The following is a 27,328-nucleotide window of genomic DNA, read 5'->3' as shown; positions in this document are numbered from 1 at the left end:
AATGCTTTAGAAATTATGGTTTCCCCAAGACGGCAATCGACTGATCGCCTCCGATGGCCTGCTTGCCGCAGACAATCTGTCACTTGATACGCGCTGCTTAAGCTCTAGGTTTGGTGTTACCTTTACCGTTACCTTTGTTGAGATTCCCCATACTCATACCCACACCCACACTCACTCCCACACACACACACACACACACACGTACGCATCCACACGCACAGAAACAAACACCCCACCCTCAACCCGTGGTAGAGCTCCCTTGTACGGGCGCTGGCCAACGAAGCATTCCAAGCCCCGGGACCGAACTGGACCGGACCTCCTGCGCCCCTGAGGATGCCATACAAGTGCGGGGGCAGAGCAGGTGGAAAAATGTTATTTAATTTTTGTAACGCCCTCGTGTAATGGTGAATGGGAGATGGGGGATGAACAGCATGGGGTTTCCTCAGTGATTGTGTGTGTTCCCCACGCTCGCTGCTAGCCATTCCAGTTGCAGGTGCATATCTCCATACGGATCATATTTCCAATTGGGCTTCGGCTTCAGCTTTGGCTCTGGATCTGGCTCTGGCTGGCTTTGCCTTTGGTCAAAGTGTCAAGCACCCCGTGGGGCGGCAATGTCGGGGCACAAAACCTGCCTCAATGTCTGGCTGTCTGTAGCACTTTTGGAAATGTGCCGCGTTCTTTTTTTTTTTACTTCGATTGACTTCTGCCGCTCAGCTGCTTCTGCCGGTGCTGCTGCTGCTACTTCTGCTTTTCCTTTGTAGGTTTTCAAAGAGGACGGCCCCTGAAAGTAGGCAGCAGTTTTTCCGTTCCGATTGGGACACACACAGACACCAAGAGGCCCTAACAATATTACACGCACACATGTAAGTCTTCGTCCGTCCGTGTTTTTTGTTGCAGTTGAAAAAACTTAAACAAGTCCGAGGGATGCGACGACGCAGTCGGCAACGGCAGCAGCAGCAGCGTCGACAGCGGCAGCGTGACAGTAGTTCCACCTGCAACTATAAAAGCCGTGCGACAGCCAGAACAATGTCTCAGTGAAACACCGTTAATTAAGCGACAACCATCCGGAAGAGCAGCACCCTCCAGCAGCAGCCACAGCCAGAAACATAGAGGCAGAGTCGGAGCCACAAGACAGGATGAATCCCTGGTCGATTCCTGGCAGGACAGCTCCCAACAGAGCTTCTTACATTTTTTTTTAAGTTTTCTGTGTGTGTTTGAAGTGCTATAAGGATGTCCCGGACAGCCGAAATATTATTAATTAGCGGAGCGGCGATTAAATTGGACTTGCAAAAAGGAAAAAGGAAGCACACGTATATTAAAAAACGTATTTAAATTGAAAATCAATAAAAAAGAAGTGAGGAACAGCTGGCGGAGGACCCATCCCAAACCGCAGCCGGCATTCTGGAAATCAAATATTCAAAACGTGCTCAGCCCCTGCCCTCAGAGACCAATTACCGATGGGAGAGCGAGTTGGGAAACTTTGATGGCGCTAACCCCATAACTAGCCTGGAACTTTGAACATATGTTGGGGGCATCATCATCATTTATTTATTCAACATTCGGCAAAATCCCCATTTCCCAATTGCCAGTCCTCAAACCTGCTCCCAAGCCAACTTCCACTCGCAATCCCCAAACTTATTTCCATTTCAGTTCCCAGTGATTCAGTGAATATGTGATTTAGCTCGATCGGTACTTATTGCAGCTGCTGGCCACTGCACAAGATTAGATTTAAGACTCTTGTGCGTGTGACAGCGGCTATTGTAAGAGGCCATATTAGCATCAAAACTAAACAAACCAAAAAGGAAGTTGAACGCCTAATGCAATCGATGAGTGTTGGGTTGCTTCAGTTTCATTCCAAACGAGGTGCATAAAGTGCCCAATGGGAAGCCATACAAAGACATTTGACAATTTTGCCTACTTTCCATCCCACAAATCCCAACAATTTTAAAAAGTCTGGCGCATTGGCCTTGCAAATGCAATGAAAACGTAACGAACTAATCGAATTAACGCGACGACTCAAACATCTCGATAATTTTTCTATTAGATCGTGGTAGTTTGAAGATAACGCTTTCGATAATTGTGCTTTTGCTGTCTTCAGGTTTATATTTCGTGATTCTTACCACCTTTCGGAATCTTTAAAAATATAGACTATATAAAATATAGAAAAGACGAAATAAAATATGTTAAGCAAGCGCATCCACAGGCGAATTCGTTCGTCAAACAAATTTATTTGTTTCGATTTTTGAAAGACGAGACGCTTTAGTTGATTTACTCTCTACTCATGATTGCGTTGTGTGCAAACGGGGTATTACTCTTATTATTTCGAAACGGTCACACTGTCTCTAATATTACAAATTACGCAGAAATAAAAAAAAAACACTATTAAAATAAAAAAAAGGCTAAAAACTGTACAAGGCAGGCATAAAGATGCTTATTTGCATCAAGATGCAGACTATTAAGTAAGGGAAAGGATGGAAAAAGTGTTCTGGTTGTGCGAGTAAGTTTGTTGTGCATCATACTATGATAGACAGACCCAACAAATTGCTATCGATAGACTACACATTTTCCACAACATTACAGACAAAAATCTATCAAAAAGTCCAGGAAAAAACATATTCAACAATAATGAATAACACGAACGGGTCCGAACCACGACGGCAGGGGCCACCAGCAGCGGCTGTGTCGCCCCGAGTGACTCAGTCGTTGGCGCAGTTCGATGCGGAGATTGAGGAACAATTACGACGACAAGTGCGCGTCCAACAGCCACCTCTGCCAGTTGGACCGAGCGTGGTGCCCAATGGTGCCTTTCCTGGTAAGAAATCGAGCGATGATCGATTCAACTTGCAGCAGGTCCTAATCCTCCACCCCAACAGGCTCCCTCACACCTGGGTGGAACGACCCACCACTACTGAACCACGACTCGGTTCTGGGTAATGCCAACAGTCGGCGGCCACGCATAGATCCACGTCGTCGCGCGCCCTACCCCATCGAGGGCAATTCAGGACTCTTTTTCCCAAACCCGGAGGCAGGCGGTGCTGAACCCTCTTCTCGCCCAACAGCCATGGTAATGCCGCGTCAGCTGCCACTGCCGCCTGACGCAACCAATGGCGCTGCACACCACGAGCCCGATGAGGGTACAGTACCAACCCGTGGACGGCCCGCATCAGGCAATGCTGCGTCCAGAGTGCCCACAGCCGTGGTGCCACCTCGCATGAAGAAACCCAATCATGCAAATTTACCCCACTTTTAGATCGTAATCAATTGATGTATCATAGAAATTTCAAATTCTTGTGTGTAAGCATTCGCAAACTGCGGTAGAATGCATTTAGGGATTACACATACGTCGTTAAACTCCAGTTTCCGACACCTCCCCAGGACCTACGTCAGGATGACACATCAATACTCCCTTCTGTAATCCAGTAGAATGCACGTAAAAATATACAACTCTAATCATACACTAACGCTGTCTTCCCTTTACTTTATTTAACAGCTTTTAACAACAACAATAGGGGTCAACAAGGGATATAGCATGCATAGGCACTATCACCGGTCATCACCAGGGCAGCTGAGAGCCATCGTAGTTGATGAAGCCACCGTTGTGCTGTTCGTTCAGTTTGCAGAGGGTCTGGATTATTTGGTTGGTGCTCGTGGGCACGTCCAAGGGGGCGCTGCTGCCGCCCATGTCGGTGCGCACCCAGCCGGGATGCAGGCTGATGCAGAGGATCTTCTGCGGATACAAGTCGATGCTCAGCGACTTGGTGGCCGCGTTCAAGGCGGACTTTGATGTACGGTAGCCATACATGCCACCATCCGTGTTTGACCCAATAGAGCCCAGCACGGAGCTCATGTTGATGATAGCGGCCCGGCTTACGCCCATGGGTTCGCTGCCGTTCGCCTCGGAAGCCTTCTTAAGCAGCGGCAGACAGGCCTTGGCCAGCATGATGGGCACCACGGTGTTGGTGTGCAGGGTATCTAGGATGTCCTGTGGCCTGGTGGCACCAATACGCACAGACTTGGGGGCCACCCCCGCGTTGTTGAAGAGCACATTGAGGCCTTCACCCTTGGTTACGACCTCGATCTCGCCGATCAGTTTCTCATAAGCATCGAAGTTTTTTAAATCTGCAAGAATTGTTTTTGTATTGTTTGTGGAATGTTCCAGACTCTGACCACTGTCCTCTCACCGATCTCCAAGATGTGTATGTTCGAGTGCTTCTTGGCCAGATCCTCCAGTTCCTTTAAAGCGAAAACATTAGAAGAAGTTTATTATCTTGCTAAGGGCTGCTAACGGTAGATACCAGTTCACAGATGTAACGCTATCGAGATTTATATGGACATACATATACAGAATTCTAATTAAACGCATGAATAGGTCAAAGACATTTTAATCCGAGAAGAAATCATTGTTCAAAGCCGCTTGAAAAACATAACTTTAACATAAATTGAAGTAAATATGGTATACAAATGTCCATACCCTAGATGAAGTCGGTTGACAAACGATTAGTGTTCAAGCTACATGCAAGTATGATATGGATGTAAGGATATGGTGTTTTAACAAAATGGGCCCATAGTCTTCATCTGATATGCCAGTTCAATGCAACCAAGAAATCACAAGCAAACGATAATGAAAACATTCAAAGCGCTGCTGAAAATTAAAGCAATTTCTAAAACTTCCGGGTCACCTACTCAATCAGTATAATGGTTTTCTCGTTCTTTTCCTTATCTTTTAGGACCACATCGTTTTTAAGTGCAAGGGATTACGTGTACATCCTTGTCACTCCAAGCGTATTCAGCCGATAGTATTGATAGCCGTTTCATCAGAACAATTTCCCTTCAACAACGAGATTCCAAACACATTTAATTTACGTTTTTTACCGTTGGAAACATCCAATTTGTATAGACAACATTCTGCATAAATCGTGCTGTCAAGCTTCACTAAATTCTCTTTCAAAAAATTCTACTTTGGCGCTTTCGATTTTCATCGCATGTATATATATATATTTTACATGTAGCAAATGTGTCGAAGCTATTGCTGTTTGCAATATTGCCGAAGTTGATTTTGCAATAAATTTGCGAGGTGAATTTCTCACTGAAGAAGGTCTCCTTTGGGGTGTACCAGTCCAGTTGTAAGGTGTTCACCACAGATTGAGAAATGAGCATTCCACCCTTGGAAAAAAGTTTTTGTCATCCTTGGCTCCAATGAATGCAGAAAGAACGATATTCGAAACGATGGTCGAAAAAACCATAGATCTATCGCTAAAATTTTAAAACCATCGATATTATCGATAGTACCAGCGATATTTTTGCAGCCCTAAACACTAGTACAAAAGCTATTGCAATAAGGCTTGCGCCGCTTATTTCCCATTTGCGTTTCGCTGTCAAGAGTGATAGATAGATCTTAATAACTGCTATTTCTTCCGCAATCTTAAGGTATTATTTTGCGTGCACGTCTTTTGCTGATACTGTCCCTTGGCCTGAATTATTTGGACAATCTAACGAGGATACAAAAAATGGCGCCCGTGGAAGGTGAGTGTGAAAGTGTGGAGTAAACTGGAGAGAATGACCACGAATTAGTGGCCGTCATGCTTGTAGTTGTTGTCTGTCTGTCTAGTTATATTGTCATTCGTGTAGTTTCTTGGGATATGAGTCATGGAGGGGGCAACTATGACTTGACGAAATGAAAAATAAATCAAGCGAGTACTCACCACTGCCTGTGCCCGGCTGCGACATGTGGTGAAGAGATGCTGTGGCGGCTGAGGCAGGCTGTTGAGGGCCTTGACCAGGCCCAGGCCCAAGCCACGGTTGCAGCCGGTTATCAGAATGGAGTTCATCTTGTCCTTCTGCCCGTCGTCGTCGGTCTTCGGCTTTGATGATCAGCGTAAATCTAATCGTGCAGTGGCGGTCCACACTCGAGATTAGGGCTATGAGCCACAATAAAATGTGTGACACTGGCGGCAAACACAGGCTGAATGCTAGGGCTGGGCTCTAAGCGGCTTGGACGTCTGTCTGGCTCGATGGATTTTGCCAGAACAACGTTTCTGGTCGCTTATCTGCTTTCCACACTTGAGTTTATTATCGTAACAAAAAGTCATTTGACGGCCGCCGGAGGCAGCTGACAGTGTTGCCAACCATCCTGCCGAAGTTATCGATACCCCGAAGTCCATTTTTCCCTTTTTTTTGAAGTGGATGCAGTTCTTCTGAAAAGGAGGCATACAATGCTAGCAACCCTAGAGCGGACAACTGTTGCACTTCCAATTGGAATTAATGGAGATTTGTGCAAACTCTCGCGGTGGCCCCCTTGCTGTCTCGGTTGCCGCTGCCGTCATCTCGAACGCTCTATCGACGTTCCTCTTTGTTCGTCGCATTCGCATCAGCGGTGCGCACTCTCGCCGCTCTCTCCTATGTCTCGCTGTTACGTAGCCCGCTATCGGCGCCTCCGCCTACCCACTAGATTCGTGGCATTCCAACAGCGACGTGTTTTCTGTGTTGTTCCACCGCCGCTCGACCAGAAGGCGTTCTACAGCTTTTGCAAAATTCGCTAATTGTTTCTGGAGAGAGATAGATCCATTCGTAAGACATGTCGCTCACCCTGTGGAACTCGAGATTCTCGGTGACGTTCGTGCGGCAGTATGCGACGATATTCACGTCTGGCTCTGTTGCCACTAGCATTCTACAAAACAAGTTCACAAATTCAAGTATCCTGAGTTTTCATAACAACGACAAGCCAAGGCAGCGAACTCTATACACGATGCAGAGCAATCGTCAGGGGAAATCACAAATGACTGACACCACAGATTCTGCCAACATAGGCGGTATAGGAGCAGCTGCCGCTGCCCCCCAGCATCCACACTGCGACAGGCAGACGATGTACGATCATCAGCCCAATCGTCAGCAGTCCTCTAGAGGTAAGCAGAGGGGTACACAGAGATTGATTGTACACAGACCTCTCCTTGTTGTCAGGCAGACCGACCCTTTCAATGTATATCGCTTATGCAATAACAGTTAGTCAAAACCCCGTTACCCCTCATACAAATAAGCTTATCGCATTTCGTACTCCCGCACGTAGATCGGCAAAAGGTTATTGCCGGCAATCGTTTCGACAATCTGCAAAGTCATTGTGGAGGGCACTAACAGCTTTCCAAAAATCTATTGAACTCATGTGCATATGTACATATGTACATGCAGAGGTGCGGGTACAGGTACACATTTACCCATACATTAATTTCACAAGACTCTCTTTAGTGTGACCCTTTGCTGAGCCAACGGAACTTTCGAGAATCTCTTTATCTCTCTCTCTCTCTCTGGGTGTGATTTCACCATCATTTGTGCATGCTATTCCTTATCGTCATAACAAATGGATAGTTGCATCATCATTGGACTTCGTCATCGTCACAAACATCAACAATTGATTGCAATGTGACGACAAATGTGGTTTTAAGATCGGGAAACAGATAAACCGGGAATACGGGGGAAAACTGATATCTGCTTGGGGGCTGCGGCTGGGGCTGCCAACTGTTGTTTTGTGGTCTTGCCTCTGGCTTCAAAAGCGATTGCCATTACGATTACTGGGCTGTAACCATGGCAGTCCCCAAAGGGCCAAAGCAAATCGCAGGGGGTTGCGTTAGTACATGGCACGGGCGTGCCACAGATGATTGCTTCAATTTGATTTGCCTGGCATGTGGGGCAGGCCGAGGACAGGGTCAAGGCGTGGCTATCTCTGAATTGCATCTAAGCAAAGACTGGGTAAAGACGTTCGTTCAGTAAGGACTCTGCCGCGGATCCTGTCTGGACATGCATCTTTTCGATTTTGTGCCCGCTTCCGTGGCCGCCGGAGAGCCACCGCATGAGCGGAGCGTCTACCGCTCGGCCTACATCGACATACGCCTGCGTCGGGATCTACCAATGGCCCAAGGAGGTGCTATCTTTAAATATCCTTCCGACCCGATTGAAAACAATTCTCTTGGCATTCCTCCCATTGCAGGTACTTATGACTACGACCTGGTTGTGATTGGCGGCGGCTCAGCGGGTCTGGCCTGCGCCAAGGAGGCCGTCCAGAATGGGGCCCGTGTAGCCTGCCTGGACTACGTAAAACCCACGCCCATCGGGACCAAGTGGGGCGTTGGCGGCACCTGCGTCAATGTTGGCTGCATTCCCAAGAAGCTGATGCACCAGGCCTCTCTGCTGGGCGAGGCTGTCCACGAGGCGGCCGCCTATGGCTGGAATGTGGATGACAAAATCAAGCCCGACTGGAGCAAGCTGGTCTCCTCTGTGCAGAACCACATCAAGTCCGTCAATTGGGTGACTCGTGTGGATCTGCGCGACAAGTAAGTCGACCCTGCCTGCCTGTGTCCCGCAATCTATCTAATCACCAATCTTTATTTTCACAGAAAAGTGGAGTATATCAATGGTCTGGGCTCCTTTGTGGACAGGCATACCATGGTGGCCAAGCTGAAGAGCGGCGACCGCACAATCACCGCCCAGACATTCGTTATTGCCGTGGGCGGACGTCCCCGCTATCCGGACATTCCCGGAGCCGTCGAGTACGGCATCACCAGCGATGATCTGTTCAGTCTGGACCACGAGCCCGGCAAGACTCTGGTTGTAGGCGCTGGCTGTAAGTAGGATATTTGATGATTCCTTCCATCCGCTCTAATCCATCTCTGTTTTCACACAGATATTGGCCTAGAGTGCGCTGGCTTCTTGAAGGGGCTCGGCTACGAGCCCACTGTAATGGTGCGCTCGATTGTGCTGCGTGGTTTTGACCAGCAGATGGCCGAGCTGGTGGCCTCCTCGATGGATGAGCGCGGCATTCCCTTCCTACGCAAGACGGTGCCACTTTCGGTGACGAAGCAGGACAACGGCAAGCTGCTGGTCAAGTACAAGAACACGGAGACTGGCGAGGAGGGTGAAGACACCTATGACACCGTACTCTGGGCCGTGGGCCGAAAGGGGCTGGTTGAGGATCTGAATCTGTCCAACGCTGGCGTTACCACATTCAAGGACAAGATCCAAGTGGACACAAAGGAGGCCACCAATGTGGCCAACATCTTCGCCGTTGGCGACATTATCTACGGCAAGCCCGAATTGACACCTGTGGCCGTTCTGGCCGGCCGTCTACTAGCCCGTCGCCTTTACGGAGGCTCCAACCAGCGCATGGACTACTCGGACGTGGCTACCACCGTGTTCACGCCCCTCGAGTACGCCTGCGTGGGCCTCAGCGAGGAGGATGCCGTCAAGCAACACGGCGCTGACGGAGTGGAGGTCTTCCACGGCTACTACAAGCCCACGGAGTTCTTTATTCCCCAGAAAAGCGTGCGCTACTGCTACTTGAAAGCCGTGGCCGAGCGCACCGGCGACCAACGCGTCTATGGTCTCCACTATTTGGGACCCGTTGCCGGAGAGGTCATCCAGGGCTTTGCCGCCGCCCTCAAGTCCGGCCTGACCATCAACACCCTGATCAACACGGTGGGCATCCATCCGACCACCGCCGAGGAATTCACACGCCTCAGCATCACTAAGCGCTCCGGCCTGGACCCCACGCCGGCCAGCTGCTGCAGCTAAATCTGCTCTTGCCCCCGGAAGATACCCCTGCAGCCGGAGGGAGACACCGCCTTAGCCGTCGCTGCCCGCAACCAGCAAATTGAATTGAATTGAATTGAGTTGTTGTTGCCGCGGCCCAGCGATACAAAGTTTACGTTTCGTTTAAGTTTCCACACAATTAATCCCCCAAACACACAATAGCCTCAACCTACGCCTTTGCCGATCCCCTTTCTCTGGGGCAAAGATACACAGGATACAGAGAGAGAGAGCGGGGAACGGGGAACCGGGAACCGGGGACCTGGAGATGGTGACCGGCGGAAGCCTGGAGGCCGCCGCAAGGGACCCCAACACCTGCTCCCTCCTGTTACCCGTTGACCTGTCCCATGCCCCACAGTTGCACTCAAAATTTTGAATTTATGTTAACAAATTATAGTACCCCATGAAAAACACTATCTGTATGGTAGGAAAATATAATTTTTCACCCACAATCAGAAGATGTCTTGTTGTTTTGTTCAAGCATATATGTTCTAGCATATAAAAGGATCTAAAAATTCACATCTGGTATTGGGACTTGGTGGATTCCACTCCACGGAGCTGCGACTGCCTTTTAAAAATATGGAAACAGGAAAAAAAAACACAGATCGGGATAGTATCTATCTAAAAATAACCCCAATATCAGATTACATTTGGATGGCTGCGACACAATCCATGCAATCAGCGGGTATCCTTTGGGATGCGTCGGATAATTATTGCATGCATTTCTGCATGCCCCAATCCAATTTAACATACATACATATGTCGACATAGGCTCTAGAGCACACCTGAAAACCAATCAATGAAGGTGGACCTTGACCCTTGACCAATGACTCCTCAGACAGTAATTTTATAGGAGGTCACTCAGTTATTGGTGAGCCTTTCAGACAAGTGAAGCCAGGACAAAAATGAATTGACATTTGGGGATTAAAGGTGGAATTACTTGTGGCAATCAAAAATAGGGGCCCATAATGGGTCATCCTCAACAGACAAGGATGATTGCTTGTAGAGAAAAACTTGAAGCCCAAGTTAGTTCGAACTATTGCTATGATGTATCGTGCTTCGAAAGACGAATGGCTTATAATGTTCTAAGACACTTTTTACTTTGCCTATTATTATATCCTTCCTTATTTGCTGGTTGGTTTTTAGAGTTTTAAATATTCCTATGCAATTTTCGTTGCATATTTGGTGAGTTCTCTCCAAGAAACCTTACAGCTTGAGGATTATTCAGCTTAAATTATAATCTGACATTCGACATTATAGAGACTAAATTGTACAGGATATGGCATTATATCTATCTGTATTTCAAGCTTAAGGACCCAAGAACCTCTGAACAATATTCCTCTTTAAGCGACACCCAATATATCGAGTTCAACTTAAATGAATCGCTTTCTCCAAATGACTAAGAGCGGGATGGCCATAGCATCATCAGAATGAGGGGTAACCTTCGTGGGTTCTTTTGAGTGGAAAGGGGTATCCGGAATCCCATCTGCAGGGAAAGCTCCGTCCGAAGATTATTTTGTATTTGTCTATTTGTTGTTTATTTTGGTTTTTCCTATTTTCACGTATTGTATAATTATTTATTTTTTGTTTCGTTTTGAACAACTTGAAAGACATTTCACAATGCCTAGAGCTCCGCCAAGGCTGTTCTATGCCGGCGATTACTCCTGCTGCGACTCCTCCTGCTGACTGTTCTGTTCTTAAGGAGACGGGGGCGGAAGCAAAGTTAAAAAAAATATATAGAGCATTAATTAATAAGTAGTTATATCAGGGGTAGGAGGTCTAGATGGCCACGCTCTGCTTGGCCTGCTCGTCCTGCCGCTTTTGCTTGTTGACCGCCAATATGCACTTGGCCATGGTGAGGGAGGAGCGTGAAATGGCATCGGTCATGAAGTAGTCGCGCAGCTCCTTCTGCTTCACATCGATGGCTCCGCCGCCGATGGATTTGCTCTGCAAAAGGAAAGGTCGTGCATAAGGCACAGAGAATAGATAAAGACCCAGGGTCTACTCACGATGGCAGCCTGGGCACCGGTGTCATTGAAGCCAGCTGACTCCAGCTCTCCGAGGCGCGTCAGATGTGGCGAAATATCTTCAAGGCGAGCGCGCAGCTCGTCGAGTGTGTCGTAGGGCAGCGGGGTGCCCACCACCTCAGAGATGGCACGCAGTATCTTCCAGTCCTCGCGGGCCATGCCCGGCGGCGACACGCCCGGCAATGTCTGCTGGGGTCTGCCCTCCGTGTTCACGTAGATAGCCTGCTTCTCCGTGTAGGCGGCACCAGGCAGCACAGCGTCGGCAATGGAGGCTCCATTGTCGCCATGCGATCCAATGTACACCACAAAGCAGTCCTTGGGTAGCTGCTCGCGGGTCACCTTGCCGGCATCGGCATTCAGCAGGAACAGCACCTTGGGCTGGGCCTTGACGGCGCGATCTGCTCCCGGCTGGTAACCCACATCGTAGGCTCCCACCTGGGCGGCATTATTCTGCAAGACGTTGAAGGGGTTCCACTCCTGCAATTGCGGCAAAGCAATAATCGTAATAATACAAGAGAGATGCATGAAGAGCGACTCACTGGCTTCTTGAGCTTCTGGCAATACTCCACGATGGTGGCATGGATGGCGGCACCATCTTCGCGCTCCAGGAGATCGGCACCAATGATAATGGCTGGCTTCTTGGCGCCCTCGAGCACCTTGGAGAAGGCGTGAGAGCCAGAGCAGACGTCCTTGATGAGGACAGGATCGGAACCGAGGTTGTCGTGTTCGTACGACAGATCGATCTTGGGACCAATGGAGGCAATCTGCGACTCGTTATGGACATAGGCCTTGCGCAGCCGCGTGTTGACCAGGGGAGCCTCGTAGCGGGGATTAGTGCCGACCAAGAGAACGGCATCGGCCTCCTCCAGGCCGGCAATGGTGCTGTTGAGCAAATAATTGGCTCGCACATCGGTACCGGAGCCCTTGATGAACCCCTGCTCGGTGACGAGCGTCTCGCCCTCCAGGCGATTGACCAGATCCTTGAGCGCCACCATGGCCTCAACGTCGGCCAGCTGTCCCGCAACGCCGGCCACTTGTCCATTGGCCTTCTTGAGGGCCTTGGCCACCGCAATGAGCGCTCCCTCCCACTCCACGGCCTGCAGCTCGCCGTTGGGCATGCGCACCATGGGGGCGACTAAGCGCTGGCGCTTGAGTCCGTCGCAAGCGAAGCGGGACTTGTCCGCTAACCACTCCTCGTTGACGTCTTCGTTCTCGCGGGGCAGGATGCGCAGCACCTCGTTGGTGCGGGTGCTAACGACGATGTTGCTGCCAACGGCGTCCAGGACATCGATGCTGCTCACCTTGCGGATCTCCCAGGGGCGGGCCACAAAGCTATAGGGCTTGTTGGTGAGGGCACCTACGGGGCACAAGTCAATCACGTTCCCGGAGAGCTCTGAGAGGAAGAGCTTCTCCACGTAGGTACCGATCTGCATGTCGTTGCCGCGTCCGGTGGTGCCCAAATCGTCCACGCCGGCAATTTCTGAGGCGAAGCGAACGCATCTGGTGCAGTGGATGCAGCGGGTCATGATGGTCTTCACCAGCGGCCCAATATCCTTGTCCTCCACGGCGCTGCACTCGACAGAAAATAAGGATGCAATCAGCAGGAGGATTTGAAAGGATCGCAGAACTCTTACCGCTTGCCGGTGTAGTTTATGTCCGTGAAGCGGGATCGATCGGAGCCAAAGGCCATAGCCTGATCCTGAAGATCGCACTCGCCCCCCTGGTCGCAAATGGGACAGTCCAAAGGATGGTTCATCAGCAGGAACTCCATGACGCCTTCGCGAGCCTTGCGCGTCAGATCCGAGTTGGTCTTGATGCGCCAGCCCTTCATGACGGGCATGGCGCAGGCGGCCACCGGCTTGGGACTCTTCTCCACCTCCACCAAGCACATGCGGCAGTTTCCGGCCACAGCTAGGCGCTCATGATAGCAGAAGCGCGGAATCTCAACGCCGACCAGGGCTGCAGCCTGCCCAGACGGGGAATGGATGGAAATGATGGATGATCACTGTCGGATTACGATGCCAACACACTCACCTGCAGCACTGTGGTCCCAGGCAGCACCTGCACGGGAATATCATCCACAAAGACCTCGATTTTCTCGGGCGCCTTGGCCGGTGTCTGGGCCACGATGGCGCTGGTGCGCACCGCTCGGCTGGCGATCTGATGTGTGGGTGAGCCCAGTGCGCCCAGCGCCTTGACAAGCGGTGCACGTATCATATTTTCTGCAACGAGAAGCAACCACAAAAACTGCAATCCTCTTTCCTAACAATTACATAAGTAAGCTGCCTGGCAACATTGGTCAACTATCGATTTGTGCCCGCTGTAACTGTTTTTCCTCATAATTGTATGTACCGGGGGATGTAAAACTTCACGGGAATTCGAGGAGCTGCGTGGCTGCGGAACAGATCGAGCAAAACCTACCGAAATGCTGGAAAATATTTATTTGAATTCTCGATGCGGAGACAACTTTTTTATCGCTTTTGACAGTCGAACTGTGACTGCCGCGTTGCCAACTGCACGTTTGACAGCTGACCTCTGCGGATAGCAAAAACTCAGCAGATCTGGTTTTAAGAGAAATTTTTTGACTAAATTATGTCCATATTGATTGGATCTCATATTAAATTATACCATTATTTCATTTTATTAAATCTGTTTTTCTTGCGGCCGAACTTTTTTCAATTAGTTGGCAACGCGGTTCGTCACAGCTGTTCGAGTTTTGTTTACTTCGAATCACCATTCCCATGTAAACGTATTTGTGTTGAAATTCAAATAAGAATCAACTATGGCGCCACCTGTTTTATACACACACAAATAGAAAGAAAGAAAACGAAGTTTGTAGTAAAAAATGTGATATAAAGCCTTAATTAGTGTTTATAGTTTTCCCCGAGCTCGCGAATAAACAAAATGAACAGGTTCAACTAAAATATGGCTAATTTGGCAAACCTACCGGTGCCGGGGACACATGTGGCGCATCATTGATGCGACTACAACTTCGGGACAGCCGCCTGCCGCCAACGCCGACGCCACAAGTAAGATCAAATCTTGACATGAGAGTCACGCGAAAAATTACAACAGCAATAACCACAATTGGCTGAATGTCGCTTGGAGCCACCATCTACCCTGTCTGGACAGACTGACGCACGATTCTGTGGGAGCCGTCCCTGGCGAACGGCGCCACTGTCTCGTCTTGGGCCACGCTGATAGAGGTGAGTGCGTGACACGAGCTGTCATCGTCAAAGGATCATGGTGGCTCTCTCTCTAGATGAATCCAGAAATCTGGAGAGCGGTAATCTACATATCTGGCGTGTCAACACACACGCGCTCACCTCTATCGCCAGGGTATCGCTGCCAGGTAATCAGATAAAAATATATTATGACGTACCAGTCCGACTTTTCATTGTTAATTGAGCAACAGAGCCCCAGACCTGAGACCGTTTGGTCCCGATCCGATCCTATCCCATCCGACCCGCTTGATATCTCTTGGCATCGGGGCATTGGAGATGCGATGCGATGCTGCGTCTTCATCGTTGGCGTCGGCGTCGTCGCCGCGTCGGCCGTCTGGGCGCCTGTTGGCTGTCTCTTATCTTGTATCTCGGTTTTGTCTCTCCCTCTTCTCTGACGCTGCCCCCGCCGCTCAGGTGTATGTGTGATATAGTTTTTTCTTCTTAGCATTATCGCTTTATACATATGTACATATCTTTTGTGTGTCTGTGTGTTGCTTCTGCTGCTGCCACGCTCCAGACGTGTCGCCACAATTTGCGGCCAAACGCCGGCAACAGCGGCTTGGCGCCTAAAATCAAAAGGGGCCGAACGAAAATTTTAAAAATAACGTGCAACAACAGGACGCACGATGGACAACACGACGGCGGCGGCACCGGCACCGGCACCGGCGACGGCTAATAATGTGATTTGTCTCATCCGTGATGGGGTACCCAGTGCAGACCTGCTCCCTGCAGCAGCTTTAGTATGTGATAATTTTAAGCAATTTACTCCTCTTTTTGTGGCAGTGGGCAGGGGCTAGCATTTAACGGTGTCCTTGATGGGAGCACTCGCCCTCTGCGCCGGCAAGCGAGGAAGATGAGAAGACAGGCTGGCAGCCATTCCTGCGGATCGTCGTCAAAAGGCAGATATGCATGATATGATTATAATTATATGGCGTACATCCACAGAGTCCCCCAACACCGCAACTGGAGAACTCATGGCAGTACAGTGAACGATCACAATTGGCGGATTCGAATCCACGAACAGTGGGGGAGAGACAAAGGAGATAAGGAGGTGAGAGAAGGGTGAGACCATGATGCAATTATATAGCATATTTATAATTGCATCATGGGTGAGACAGTGCCGAAAGAAGATGATTATCCAAAGTGTATTTGTATAGGGTGACACATTTCCAGAGAGCTCTCTCACGATCGTCACACATTTGGTCAAAGACAATACAAATACATAGTAAGATGAGTAGCGCCATACAAATTTTTTGTACTTGATTTTTTCTGCCTGGCTTCAGAGCTGGCTCCAGGCTTTCTTAAAATTTTGTTCAAAGCCAAAGCGAGAGCGCTCAAGAGTCAGCCGCTCTCTCGTTTTATACATGACGTAAAGATTTATGTATCTGTATGTGTGCACACGACTCTCAAACATTTTTGGTCTGCCTGCTTTTATTGGGTTTTTTTGATGGCGCTGTCGAAGCGTAGACCATTACTTTAGAATTCATTTGAGATTATGACACGTTTTGAAGACGCTCGTCCACAATATAAAAAACAGATTTTATATGGTATATTCTCTATATGAAAATTTTGTTTAATAACGAAACGAATATAATATTATGAGCGAATGCACTTACATATGTACAAATACATAATGCATTTCATAAATGAATTCACATTAGAATAATTGCCTTTAGGGTATTCAGCGTGCGTCAATAAGAAAATATTTTTGAAGTACGTATGCATTTATATTTGCACAGAAAACGATTTGCCTCAAATTTGTTATGAAATTTAATTAGTACAAATTAATAAAAAATAATAATAAGAAAATAATCCGCAAAACGATTTTCAAAGAAGAAATTTCATAAGCATGCTTTCGGTTCTGAAATAGGCGGCTTTTGTGCATACTCCCACATGCAAGCCGTTTTTTTTATATTAGATCTGTATTCTCTCTCGAGCCTTTGCGAGCGAGACAGCGAGTATTTCGTCTCTTCCGAAAAACCTCGCTGCATATGACCATTGAAATGCATGGTCGTTACTCATCTTACTATTTATATTGTCTTTGGTTTTGGTTGTGTCAAACCAGAGAGTCGCTGTCAAAAATTGGATCTTCGAAGAGCAGAAATTCTTCACCTTACACAAAGACATTTTTTCTTATCCTGAGCATGGAAGGAGGATGTGACCGCAGTCGATGTAGTGTCTTAGCAAGGAGCCGAATGCAAACGAGAGAAAGAATGTAAGACAAGTGGTTTTTCGCTCATTATTCTGTTTCTCTCTCCCTTCCTGCGGGTTATCCTAAATTAGGACCTAGAAAAATCTCTCTTTCTCACTGGCATCCCCACAGCAAAGGTATCAAATATTCGCTCAGCTCGACCATGATTGCTCTCTGCCTTTAGTACCTACTGTCTTGACTCATTCATTTCCTTTTCCACCCATTTGACAGAGCCCGGTCAACTACACCACAGGGTCACTGTCGGCAGCGTCGAGGCAGCAGCAGCAGTGACAGCGCAGCATTTCCTTTGGCCCGCGTTGGGGGTCACACAGACAGTAGTTCGGTCGATCTGTGTGCTGACTGCGCTGCTGGCAGTACCGCGCTAGAGACAAAACTGGTGTTAGGCTCTCGATTGCGATCGCTCGGCTCTGTCTGGGGGCTGCTCTCGTCGACACCGGGCTCCCCCCAGTATTGCGGTAGTATGCATGGTATAATTATCCTACAGGTAGGAGCGTCCTCTTTTTGTGCTGCCAAAAGTTACCAATTTTTTAAATTTTTGTGGGCTTACATTAGATTATGTCCACTATTCATTAATTCATTCATTACTCAAAGGAGTACAGGCAAATATTCAGAGCTCGAATATTGGTCATTAGGTGGAAAGAGTTAGAAAAGTTACATTAGTCAAAAGATTACATACCTATATACGAGTACAACTGACTACTGGGTCCTATAGTGTAGCGTCATGCGCCTCCAAACGTCTATACTGTGTTTCTTTTTATACCCGGTACTCGAAGACTAGGGGTGTATTAGATTTTTATGCTGGAAGTGGATGTGTGTAACACCCAGAAGGAAGCATTTATATAACCCATAAGGTATGTTGATTGATCAGCATGAATAGCCGAGTCGATATAGCCATGACTGTATGTCCGTGTGTACCGATGAGCGCTTAGATCTCAGAGACTATAAGATCTAAAGCAATCAAATGTATCCAGAATCCTCTGGTATTTCACTCTGATAAGTGTATTTCAAAATTTCGCCCGCCCCCCCAAAGGACGGAAATCTGTGGCATCCGCAATTTTGATGATACCTGATATTAAATTGAATCTGGTGTAGATCGTATCATTATTATAGCCAGAATGAACAAATAAACTTGCTGTGTCCACGGTGCCCCCTTCCACGTGTTTACCCATTTTCTCTCATTTCCTCCCGCTCATGAGAGAGCGACACTACATTGGAACACATAGAATACTCTAAAGTTCTAATCAAATAGGTGGAAAGGGGATAAACAAAGTGCAAGAAATATCATTAGAACAAGACTAGCGGTAGTGGCTCGCCTATTTCTCTCTAGAGATCTGAATAATATAATCCTGAAGAAACTAATAAATCAATTGGGCCCTCTTGCGAACAGCGATGCCAACAGCCAGAGAGAGAGTTATTGTTAGTTATTGGCTCCGAGACCAATTCAGGCGCTTACGGCTGGTTTGACACGACCTGCGGTTCCCCTGCCCTTCGCCATGGATGAGCGATGGTTTGGAATAAGTTTTTTGAGAAAGTGATTCGGATGGTCATACAGAATACGTTTAATTACGTATACAATTTATTGTATAGGTTACACATAAATCATAACTCCACATATATACTGGCTGAAAATCGGGTAAAAACGCAATGTTCCCGCTCGTTTTTGCTCTGCAATATGTCTCGAGGAAAAGAAGATGGCAAAGAACTTAGGCCACTTAAGCGCCGAATGGCTGCACCTTATTTAGTTGTACCTTGGTAGTATGCTTTCCTTCAAATAAAACCAGCGGCGCTTTGCAATTTCCACTTAGTCTGAGGTCTGAGTCCGATCGGCGGCTGAGGCTCTCTCAAAAAAACAAACGTTGCCCATTCGTTGCGCCGACTCTGTGTTCGGTACGTGCGCAAGATCGGATCCAATATCTATTGTCATCTGCCTAATCCGTGATCTGTGATCCGTGAGTCGCGTCGATTGTGATTTTTGAAAATACATAGAACGTTTCCTTTTTTATAGTTTTGGTGTTGTTTTTTGTGTGTGTTTTCCGAGAAAAGTGGCGCCGAAATCTAATTTCCGTTTTTATTTGAATTGTGAAATAGCCTACGTAAAACCGCCTCTCTTTGTTTTGTTGTTGTTGTGTTGTGAAAGAGTAACAGAAGCTCGAGACCGAAACTGAAACCCCAAAAGCCGTCAACAGAGAGCATTCTGTATTCCTACCTGACATCATTATCATCGCCGTCGTCTCCATCGTCGTTGCTGTCTCTCTCTGCTTTGTCGCCGATTCGTCGTTGTCCGTTGTCGGCTTTGTTTGCGGTTAAAATATTTGCGGGCTTCATCTACAGCAGCGCCGCATTCAGAATTGGATTCGGAATCTTGGGGCTCGAATTCGGATTTGGATTTGTGGACTCGGTGAGTGGCAGCGCAGCAATAATTTACCTTCGGCTCCCACGATATCTGATTTAAAAGATAGATGTAAAAATCATATAATGTCACGATCATCCTTCGATCCTAAAATCTGCTAGACATCAGAATGGGAAATATGTAGATCCCCAGAAGGACCACAGTGAAACCTCCTCTAAGAACAAGTGGCAATAAGCATTTTATGTACAATACAGACAAAAAAGAAAAATATCCTCAAAATCAATCCTTGTTGATAAGATATTAAGATAAATTCCTTTTGATGCATCACTTGCAAAACTATATTCTTTAGCAAATACACGCGTCGACATGTGCTAAACCGCCTCTTCCCCCCAACATTTCATATCATGCCACAATTTAACGAAGTTCCCAACAGATCTCTCATATCTTATCACAGCGGTATGCCTGCTCTTTTACGCTACTCTTTCAAGTGGGATTTTGTTTTTGTTTTTGACTGCTTCTTCCACAAATACGCAGATACACAGGGATATATGTACATATGTAAATATGTATATATACTATACAGAATGCATTTGTTACATTTATTAATGTACATATGTAGGTTCATTTGTATAAAGCTAATTTCCTGTGTGATCTCAGCGCAGAGAAAAAAGCAACTAAAAACCAAATTTATCTCACTACCACGCCACAAGTAACTTCCGAAAACGTTTTAAAAAAGCAACAGGAAAAAACCACAGGTCATGAGTTTATGGTCACACCAACAACAAAAACAACAACAATGTTGTGTGCTTGTGTCATAATAAATAAAATCACATTAAATGATGGTCCGATCCAATCCTATCGGATCCATTCACGAACATTCCCGAGAAATCCCGAGCGGTGGTCTATGGGAAACGGAGAAGCACTTCCTCCATCCGTGGGAGTCAGAGGTTCGTCACCCATTCCGTATATAAATATGTCTGTATGTTTTTATATACCTCTGATCGTATGTATATGTATGTTACTCGGTATTAACACAAATGAAATAATAAATCGAACGACGACGCTGCCTGCCATAAAAATACATCTTCGGCCCACATGCCTATCGACGCTACGACCGAAGCTGAAGAAATTAAAATATGTGCCCCGCGAGACAACAGCAGCAGGCAGGCAGCCCCCAAACACCAGATACACAGATACAGATGCAGATTCAGATAAGCCTGGGATGTTAAATGGGTTGCGGGGGCCGGAGTTGGAGATGGAGATGGAAATGGAGACGGAGCCAGAGCCAGACCCAGACCCAGAGACAGGGACCCAACCCAACTCTCAATCGTGGCCAACGACAGAGCAGAGCGAAGCGTCGTCGTTTTACGTAAATATTTGTATTTCATTCATGAACAAAATCGTGATAAAATAAAAACAAGGAAGAAAACACAACTTCTGTGGACCGATGATTTGGATACACTTCAAGATTCAAAAAAATATTATAGAGACATGTTAGTGAGTGAAATTTGGAAATTGTGAAAGTTTTTTAAGCAAAATATATTAAATAGGTAACCCATTTCAATTCAAACTCTTTGAACTCATATTTCATTCTTATTCCTTGAATCACAAAGCAGTTATCACCGATAAACGGCATTACTTTGCGACTGATTCAGCGCATTCACTGCATTACAGAGAGGGATGTGGGGAAATATTTCAGAGATATCGGATACATACATCTGTAAGAAATCCACTGTAATATCTGTAATGGAACACTAGGCACAATCGCCGAATGAAGTTGATACTATGTACCGAATTCGCCTAAGCGAACGGATGCATTCCTTTTGAATAGTGACCACTCGCCCCGAGCGATTTACTTGTATTTTGTTCAGGGAAATGTGTCCAAGCAAATGCGGGGAATACGAATATGAATATGATGAAGATCTAAAACATTCCATTAATAAAGAAATAAACACAGCCCGTAGATGTAATACGAATGGTTTGGTTTGAATATTCTATTGTATAAAAACAGAAAGATCAGACAGACGAGCTGTTTTCTTTTGCCAGTCTTTAAAGGGCAAAATAAGTTGTCAGAAGTGGTCGAAAGAGTGGGATCGCTGGAGGAAAGGGTATACAACACTCAAACACACACTCGTTGTTCCACCTCCATGTGCCTATGGGTATTCATTCGTATGTGTGAGTGCCAGTGCCAGTGCCAGTCCGACTGCGACTGCGACCGCAACTGCAGGCGAGTGTGTGTTTTTGAATGAAACTACAGGCAACGCGTCGCAAAACATACTCATACTCGTATGACGTATGAATGAAGCAAGCTGGAGCTACCAGCTAAGGGGCCTGACTCTGCTCTGCTTTGCTTTACTTTGGCATGGTCTGGTCGAGTCGAGACTGTGCCTAGTCTGGGCATGGATCATGGAGCATGGAGCATGCAGCATTGGGGCATAAGGTCTGGTGGGCGTACAAATTGCTTTTGGCTTTAGGCTAGAGACAAAGTGAAATCGGAAATTTGCCAGCTTGCAGCCAAAAGAGGGTTTTTTTTGGTTCTTGGTTGTTTAGGATGATTCTCTACGGATATGGATATGCGGATGTGGAAGAAAAGGGGAGGAGGAAGAGCCATCTGTAAATTAGTAGATTGGATCTTAATTTGGCCTTTGCTTGGCAAAAAATATTTATCACTGAAAAGCAATCCGATCATCGATGGATCCCATGAATAACCAAAAATAAAAAAGCAAAAAAACTGCCCAAAAGAAAAATTAAACGAGCAGAAACATGTGAGCCGCGGTAAGTACCGCGACTCTACTTTATATCCGGTACTCAATCAGTATTGATGTATGTGAGCTTATTATTTATGTAATTTAAGCAATATATTTATATAGGTCGTTTGGTATCGCTGTTTGCTCTTACCGTTTGCGAGATTTCTATATATTCGATTTTATCTGTAAACATTTTTATTTACATTTATTTTTTAGATCTGTCTCTTTTGTTATATTTCCACACTAACACCAAGCGTTTTATTCGCTCACTTCCACCAGATCATGCACATTGACCGAGACAGAGTTTGTGTGTGAGAGAGACAGACAGAGAGAGATTCTTTGATTCGTTAATCCAGCTTTTGCACTCTGGTAAATATGGTCATTCTCTATAATTCTGTTTTTTAGTTTTCTCGTATCTTCAAAATTTTGGATGCCACAGATTTTCGTCCTTTGTGGGGCGGGGCGAAATTTTGAAATATATATATATATAAGTGTGATATGAGAAGAGTTTTGATACAATATTTAATTTTGTCTCTGAGCCTCTGTGATCTAGGCGTTCATGAATTCGGACGGACGGACAGGCCGACATGGCTATATCGACTCGGCTATAGATGTTGATCGAGAATATATATATACGTACTTTATGGGAAATACTTCCTTCTGGCTGTTGCACACATCCACTTCCACTACAAATCTAATGTAACCCCATACTCTTTGAGTGGTATAATAAGGACTAATCTGAACAAAAAGAGGTAACAAATTGGATAAAGATAATGGAAAGATGGCTCGAAAAGTGTGTTTATGTTATGGTATCCCCATAGGGAAGCAACTCCCTCTCGTTTCTCTTCCTTGATATTTTCTCAGTCAAATGCAGTGCCAGCGATGCACAACGAATGAATCGAACGATCGGACCATCCATTGATCATCGATCATCGGATGAAGACGAAGATGAAGGCAATGCAACTGGAAGGAGGAGACGAGCCAACGGAACGGAGAGATGCAGATGGAGGGGTAAATGGTAGAGGGAGACAGTTTGCAGGCGGCTCTGCAATCATTGGCTGACATTCATTTAATGGAGGGAGCCGTAAGGCGACGGACACGGCGGCGGCTGTGATTGATTGATTGATTGATAATTAAAAGTGGCGCCTGGCCCCGCCATCCCAAGAAGAGGCACTGCAGCATAATGAGAAAGACAGACAGACATAGAGCGGTCTGACGATCATGTGGCGCTTGCTAATTTCTACCTCTGCCGGGAACTCTTTCAAGTTACGCCGCGAATTGAAATTCAATTCTGTTCGCAGAATAAATACAGAAACAGGAATGAGAATGGAAATGGGGAATGGGAATAGAAGAACGGTCACCGTATTGAATCGGGTTTCGGGTGCGAATGGGAATTTTTTAATGTCCACGATATTTTACGATCATCATTATTATGGCCATTTGGGGGATTTGGGGAACGGCACCTGTGCCGCTGGCGCCATTGCCAAGGTCATTGGCGTTGACGGGTATGCTCTTTTCTCCCGTCTGCTGATGGAAAGTTCTCTTGAGTGGATTTAGGATTGTGTTTGTCACTCACTAAAGGAAGAAACTACAGAAGGAACCTTGGAAGCGTATCCCTCTATCTTTTTTTGCGTTATGCGGCAGCGCCCCTCGGTCGGCCGGTTTGGCTTCAATGAAAAATAAAATCTCTTTCTTATTTTTTTTGCAGGGTATGCATAAACCTTCCTTTCTCTTTCTTTTGGTTTCTCTGAAAGATGTCTGCTTCTCTTTTTTTGATTATTTTTTTCCCTGTTTGCAAAAGTCAGCGTTTGAAGCTAATGAGCTTTTGTTTAATTTTATTAATGGAATTGCCAACATTTATCATAAATTACAAACCGTGATCGTGATAACAGCCGATCTGCCGTTGACTGCGTTTATCTTTTGAATAACTAAGTTGTCGTCTTGTTGCTGCTTCGATTGTCGAACAGACAGACTGAGCGGCAGAGAGTGCTGTCTCTGCGGGAAATACCCCCTGCAGAGGTGGGCGTTACGATGTACACGAGTAAACCGTTCCTTGAGCTAAGATTATAGAACATATAATCGTAAAGGATAAATTTGAGTCAAGATTTTCAGCTCTAAAGGCAACGATATCTAACGAAGAGAGTCAGGGCGTAACCTTATGGCGTTGCAGAAGCGTCTGCCTCTTTACCACGACAAGACACGACAAGCTATAAATTGCCTTCGGTTCTGAAGCCGAGGTTAACCTAATTTCAAATCCACCCCTTTTGACATTTTCAATTTAATTTTTAAAATAATTGTAAATAAACTTGAATGTTCCGCCTCAGAGGAAAACTATCGAAAAACGAGGGGGAACGTTGTAAGTTGCTGCGGACGCCGCAACTCTACATTTATCCCCGAATCTTAGTCAGTATGGCTCCCCTCCGGCAGAGGCCGCGAATATTAAACGACACGACAAAGAGTGCGTGCGAGAGAGACAGAAAATCAGTCTGAGCGTGACGTCGGGCGCTGCGTAGCCACTGCAAATTGATTTGTTCCTTTTGGCTATAAAAATTATCTGATCTGATCCAGATTCAGCAATCTGATAGATATGGTCGTTATCTATGATTCTGCGTTTTTAGTTTTCTCGAATCTGCAATATTGTGGATGCAACAGATTTTCGTCCTTTGTGGGGGCGGAAGGGGGTGGGGCGAAATTTTGAGATATACGTTTTATAGTGAGATCTAACAGGATACTAAATTTGTTTACTCTAGCGTGAATAGTCTCAGAGATTTGTGGATGCCCCAGATGTTCGTCCTTTGCGGGGGCGAATGCGCGATATCACAGGAGTGTGGATACCAAATTTGGTTGCTCTAGCTTTTATGGGTTCTGAGATCCTTGAACTCATATTTTGCAATTGGCAAAACCGACCATGAAAGAATGAAATCGTTTTCTTGATTCTGGCTATAATAATTATACGATCTGGTTCAGAATTTGCACTCTAGAAGATATAGATGCCACAGATTTTCGTCCTTTGTGGGGGCGGAAGTGGGCGGGGCGAAGTTTTGAAATATTTTTGTAGCAGTGAAATATCACAAAAGTCTGGATCCAAAACATCGTTGCTCTAGCTCTTATAGTCTTGGAGCACTAGGCGCTGAATGGGACGGACAGACAGACATGGCTCAATCGACTCGGCTATTGATGCTGATCAAGAATATATATACTTTATGGGGTCGGAAACGATTCCTTCTGGACGTTACACACATCCACTTTTACCACAAATCTAATATACCCCAATACTCATTTTGAGTATCGGGTATAATTACTACGGGAACGGAAGGATGGAAGGAATATTACGCCTAAAGCTCTAAAATTTTAGCTGAGAATGATCCTTACATTCACATTCTTGTACAACAGTATGGTTCTCAAACAGGGTACAACCTATAAAAAAAACGAGTAAACATGTCTAGCACGAAAAAAAACCGGTAAGGTTCTTTTTGTTGTGACCCATAATATATATGTACATAGGTGTACTCGTACCATTCGAGACTGTCATGTGATGCTGGAGGATGCAGTGCAGCAGTAGAGCAGTTGCTGGGTGCTGATTTGTTCTTGGTTTCTTGCTTCGTGAGTGGAACTCCTTTTTGTGTGATTCCTCTAACGACCACACCAAACCTAACGGATTTTAATCAAAAAGAATGAGCCTGTGCTCGCAGGAGCTACATCATATCTTTGACGCTGTAGAGCAGGGCGCCAGCGATAGCATACGAAAATATTATAACTCACCATCTTGTGAGTGCAAAAAAAAACACACAAAATAAAAAATCCCAACAAACCTATTTACCGAACATTTCCCTAAAATTATACTCATTGCTGACACCTCAGCCAAACTGGCCGCCAAATATCCTCTCATTTACACCCAAACCCCCTCAAAGCAAACCTCAAATTCAAAAATCCTGACCTCCACATAAAAAGACTACCTGGATTCAACAAATTCTCAATCTCTCCCCCACAAACTCCTACTTCAAACACACTAGCCTGAAAAGAAGGCAGCAAGTCATCATTAATAGGGCTAGGCTTGGCCACACCGAGCTGACCAATGGTCACTACATGGACAAACAAAAAATCGAAAACATGTTCTTTGTGCCACATCGCGCGCACAAAGAACATCATAAGATTATACAGACCCCATGCCCATAATTCCCAATTCATTTTCCAATTCCAAAAAAACTGCAAAATGTATATAATTAATAGACCTGATATCGAACAACTTGGACTATTTTATCAGGAGATTTCTATTTACAAACACTAACAGCCAGACTCCGGTTTTCCCTTTCACAAAAGTTTTCCGATTTACTTTTGAAATCACGTAAATTGGTGCTTCCGGTTTCACATTCCGCAAGATTTTTTCGTTTTAAAAACGAGAACATTTTCCTCGACAAAATGAAAAGTAAACGGCTTTTTAAACAACAAAATTAATCACAATTGAAAAAGGAAAAAATAGATGACTCATTGATGCATTAATATTAACTTGACACCACTACCAGGCCAATTTAGCTTGTGCCTTTATACATAAAAACTCAAATTTGGCTCGGAAATAATTGGTCAGAGCAACAACACTTTCGTTTTCGTGCAAACGCAACCAGATTTGGCTTTCAGAACGTTGCCAAAAAATACATTTTTGCACATAACAGCACATGCTAGCTTTCAAAGGACAGCACCTCGGTTTAATTTCGAGGAAATTGTGGTCAAAAATTAATTGAATTCGATTGGTCGGAAATGGTATTCAAAACTTCGGCCTTCGGACTTTAGTGTTCGTTTTATTGTTTTTGCTTTAGCTCTTTGCGCCTCTCTTTCGTATTTCTGTTACTATTGTTACTGCCTCTATCGCTGTCTTTCTTTTGTATATTCTTATACATATATATGTATATACTTTATGGGATCGGAAACGCTTCCTTCTGGCATCTACACACATCCACTTCCACCACAAATCTAATACACCCCTATGCTTTTGACTATCGGGTATCAAAAGGCAGATGTACAAAAAAGTTTAAAGATAAGTGAAAACCGGTAGAATAATACATACAAATCTCCAAAACGTTTCTACCGATTTTTCTGAACGTTTTGTTCGGCAAAAAAATCGTTTCGTCCTTTTGCGAACAAAGATACCAAAGGTCATTTAAATAAGCTTAAATATATACTAACTGAATACCGGGTAT

The 27,328-nt window shown here is 45.8% G+C and overlaps 5 protein-coding genes across 12 annotated transcripts in view; 3 read left to right on the top strand and 2 right to left on the bottom strand.

Moving 5' to 3' along the window:
- Positions 1-2,307: 2,307 nt before the first annotated feature.
- On the top strand, positions 2,308-3,461 carry LOC4814377 (uncharacterized). Of its 2 annotated transcripts, XM_001354426.4 has the most exons (3): positions 2,308-2,497; positions 2,581-2,812; positions 2,874-3,461. In XM_001354426.4, exons 2-3 carry the CDS (start codon positions 2,626-2,628, stop codon positions 3,248-3,250), a joined length of 564 nt encoding a protein of 187 aa, XP_001354462.2. In that variant the 5' UTR covers positions 2,308-2,497; positions 2,581-2,625; the 3' UTR covers positions 3,251-3,461. The 2 variants fall into 2 exon arrangements, with proteins under 2 accessions (XP_001354462.2, XP_033239315.1); XM_033383424.1 differs by lacking the exon at positions 2,308-2,497 and having other exon boundaries at positions 2,555-2,812; positions 2,874-3,455.
- On the bottom strand, positions 3,459-6,133 carry sni (SDR family oxidoreductase sniffer). The gene is made up of 3 exons (XM_001354425.4): positions 5,703-6,133; positions 4,182-4,233; positions 3,459-4,119 (listed from the first exon to the last, which is right to left on the bottom strand). The coding sequence occupies exons 1-3, from the start codon at positions 5,826-5,828 to the stop codon at positions 3,554-3,556; spliced, it is 744 nt and encodes a 247-aa protein (XP_001354461.2). The 5' UTR covers positions 5,829-6,133; the 3' UTR covers positions 3,459-3,553.
- Positions 5,346-10,031, top strand: Trxr1 (Thioredoxin reductase 1). Of its 3 annotated transcripts, none has more exons than XM_001354424.4 (4): positions 5,346-5,523; positions 7,979-8,321; positions 8,385-8,611; positions 8,672-10,031. In XM_001354424.4, the coding sequence occupies exons 1-4, from the start codon at positions 5,508-5,510 to the stop codon at positions 9,556-9,558; spliced, it is 1,473 nt and encodes a 490-aa protein (XP_001354460.2). In that variant the 5' UTR covers positions 5,346-5,507; the 3' UTR covers positions 9,559-10,031. The 3 variants fall into 3 exon arrangements, with proteins under 3 accessions (XP_001354460.2, XP_015042310.1, XP_015042311.1); XM_015186824.2 differs by lacking the exon at positions 5,346-5,523 and adding an exon at positions 6,435-6,902; XM_015186825.2 differs by lacking the exon at positions 5,346-5,523 and having other exon boundaries at positions 8,199-8,325.
- A 1,061-nt stretch (positions 10,032-11,092) lies between these two features.
- ND-75 (NADH dehydrogenase (ubiquinone) 75 kDa subunit) lies at positions 11,093-14,170 on the bottom strand. Of its 2 annotated transcripts, none has more exons than XM_001354423.3 (6): positions 14,022-14,170; positions 13,635-13,822; positions 13,235-13,566; positions 12,140-13,169; positions 11,583-12,077; positions 11,093-11,520 (listed from the first exon to the last, which is right to left on the bottom strand). In XM_001354423.3, exons 2-6 carry the CDS (start codon positions 13,815-13,817, stop codon positions 11,353-11,355), a joined length of 2,208 nt encoding a protein of 735 aa, XP_001354459.2. In that variant the 5' UTR covers positions 13,818-13,822; positions 14,022-14,170; the 3' UTR covers positions 11,093-11,352. The 2 variants fall into 2 exon arrangements, with proteins under 2 accessions (XP_001354459.2, XP_033239312.1); XM_033383421.1 differs by lacking the exon at positions 14,022-14,170 and adding an exon at positions 13,953-13,971.
- A 122-nt stretch (positions 14,171-14,292) lies between these two features.
- The window catches only part of AdamTS-B (ADAM metallopeptidase with thrombospondin type 1 motif B), a 20,020-nt gene continuing 6,984 nt past the window's right edge, over positions 14,293-27,328 (top strand). The window contains exon 1 of one of the 4 annotated variants that reach the window (XM_015186821.2): positions 14,293-14,952. The gene's annotated coding sequence lies outside the window, so the exon portion shown is untranslated. Of the gene's footprint in view, positions 14,953-18,820; positions 19,435-22,388; positions 22,503-27,328 lie in introns of those variants that run through there. The other 3 variants (XM_015186822.2, XM_001354422.3, XM_033383415.1) reach the window with 3 other exon arrangements.

Source organism: Drosophila pseudoobscura, chromosome X, assembly GCF_009870125.1.
Source record: "Drosophila pseudoobscura strain MV-25-SWS-2005 chromosome X, UCI_Dpse_MV25, whole genome shotgun sequence".
Taxonomy (NCBI): Eukaryota; Metazoa; Arthropoda; class Insecta; order Diptera; family Drosophilidae; genus Drosophila; species Drosophila pseudoobscura.
Note: the sequence above shows the minus strand (reverse complement) of the source record. Positions and strands in the feature narration are given on the sequence as shown.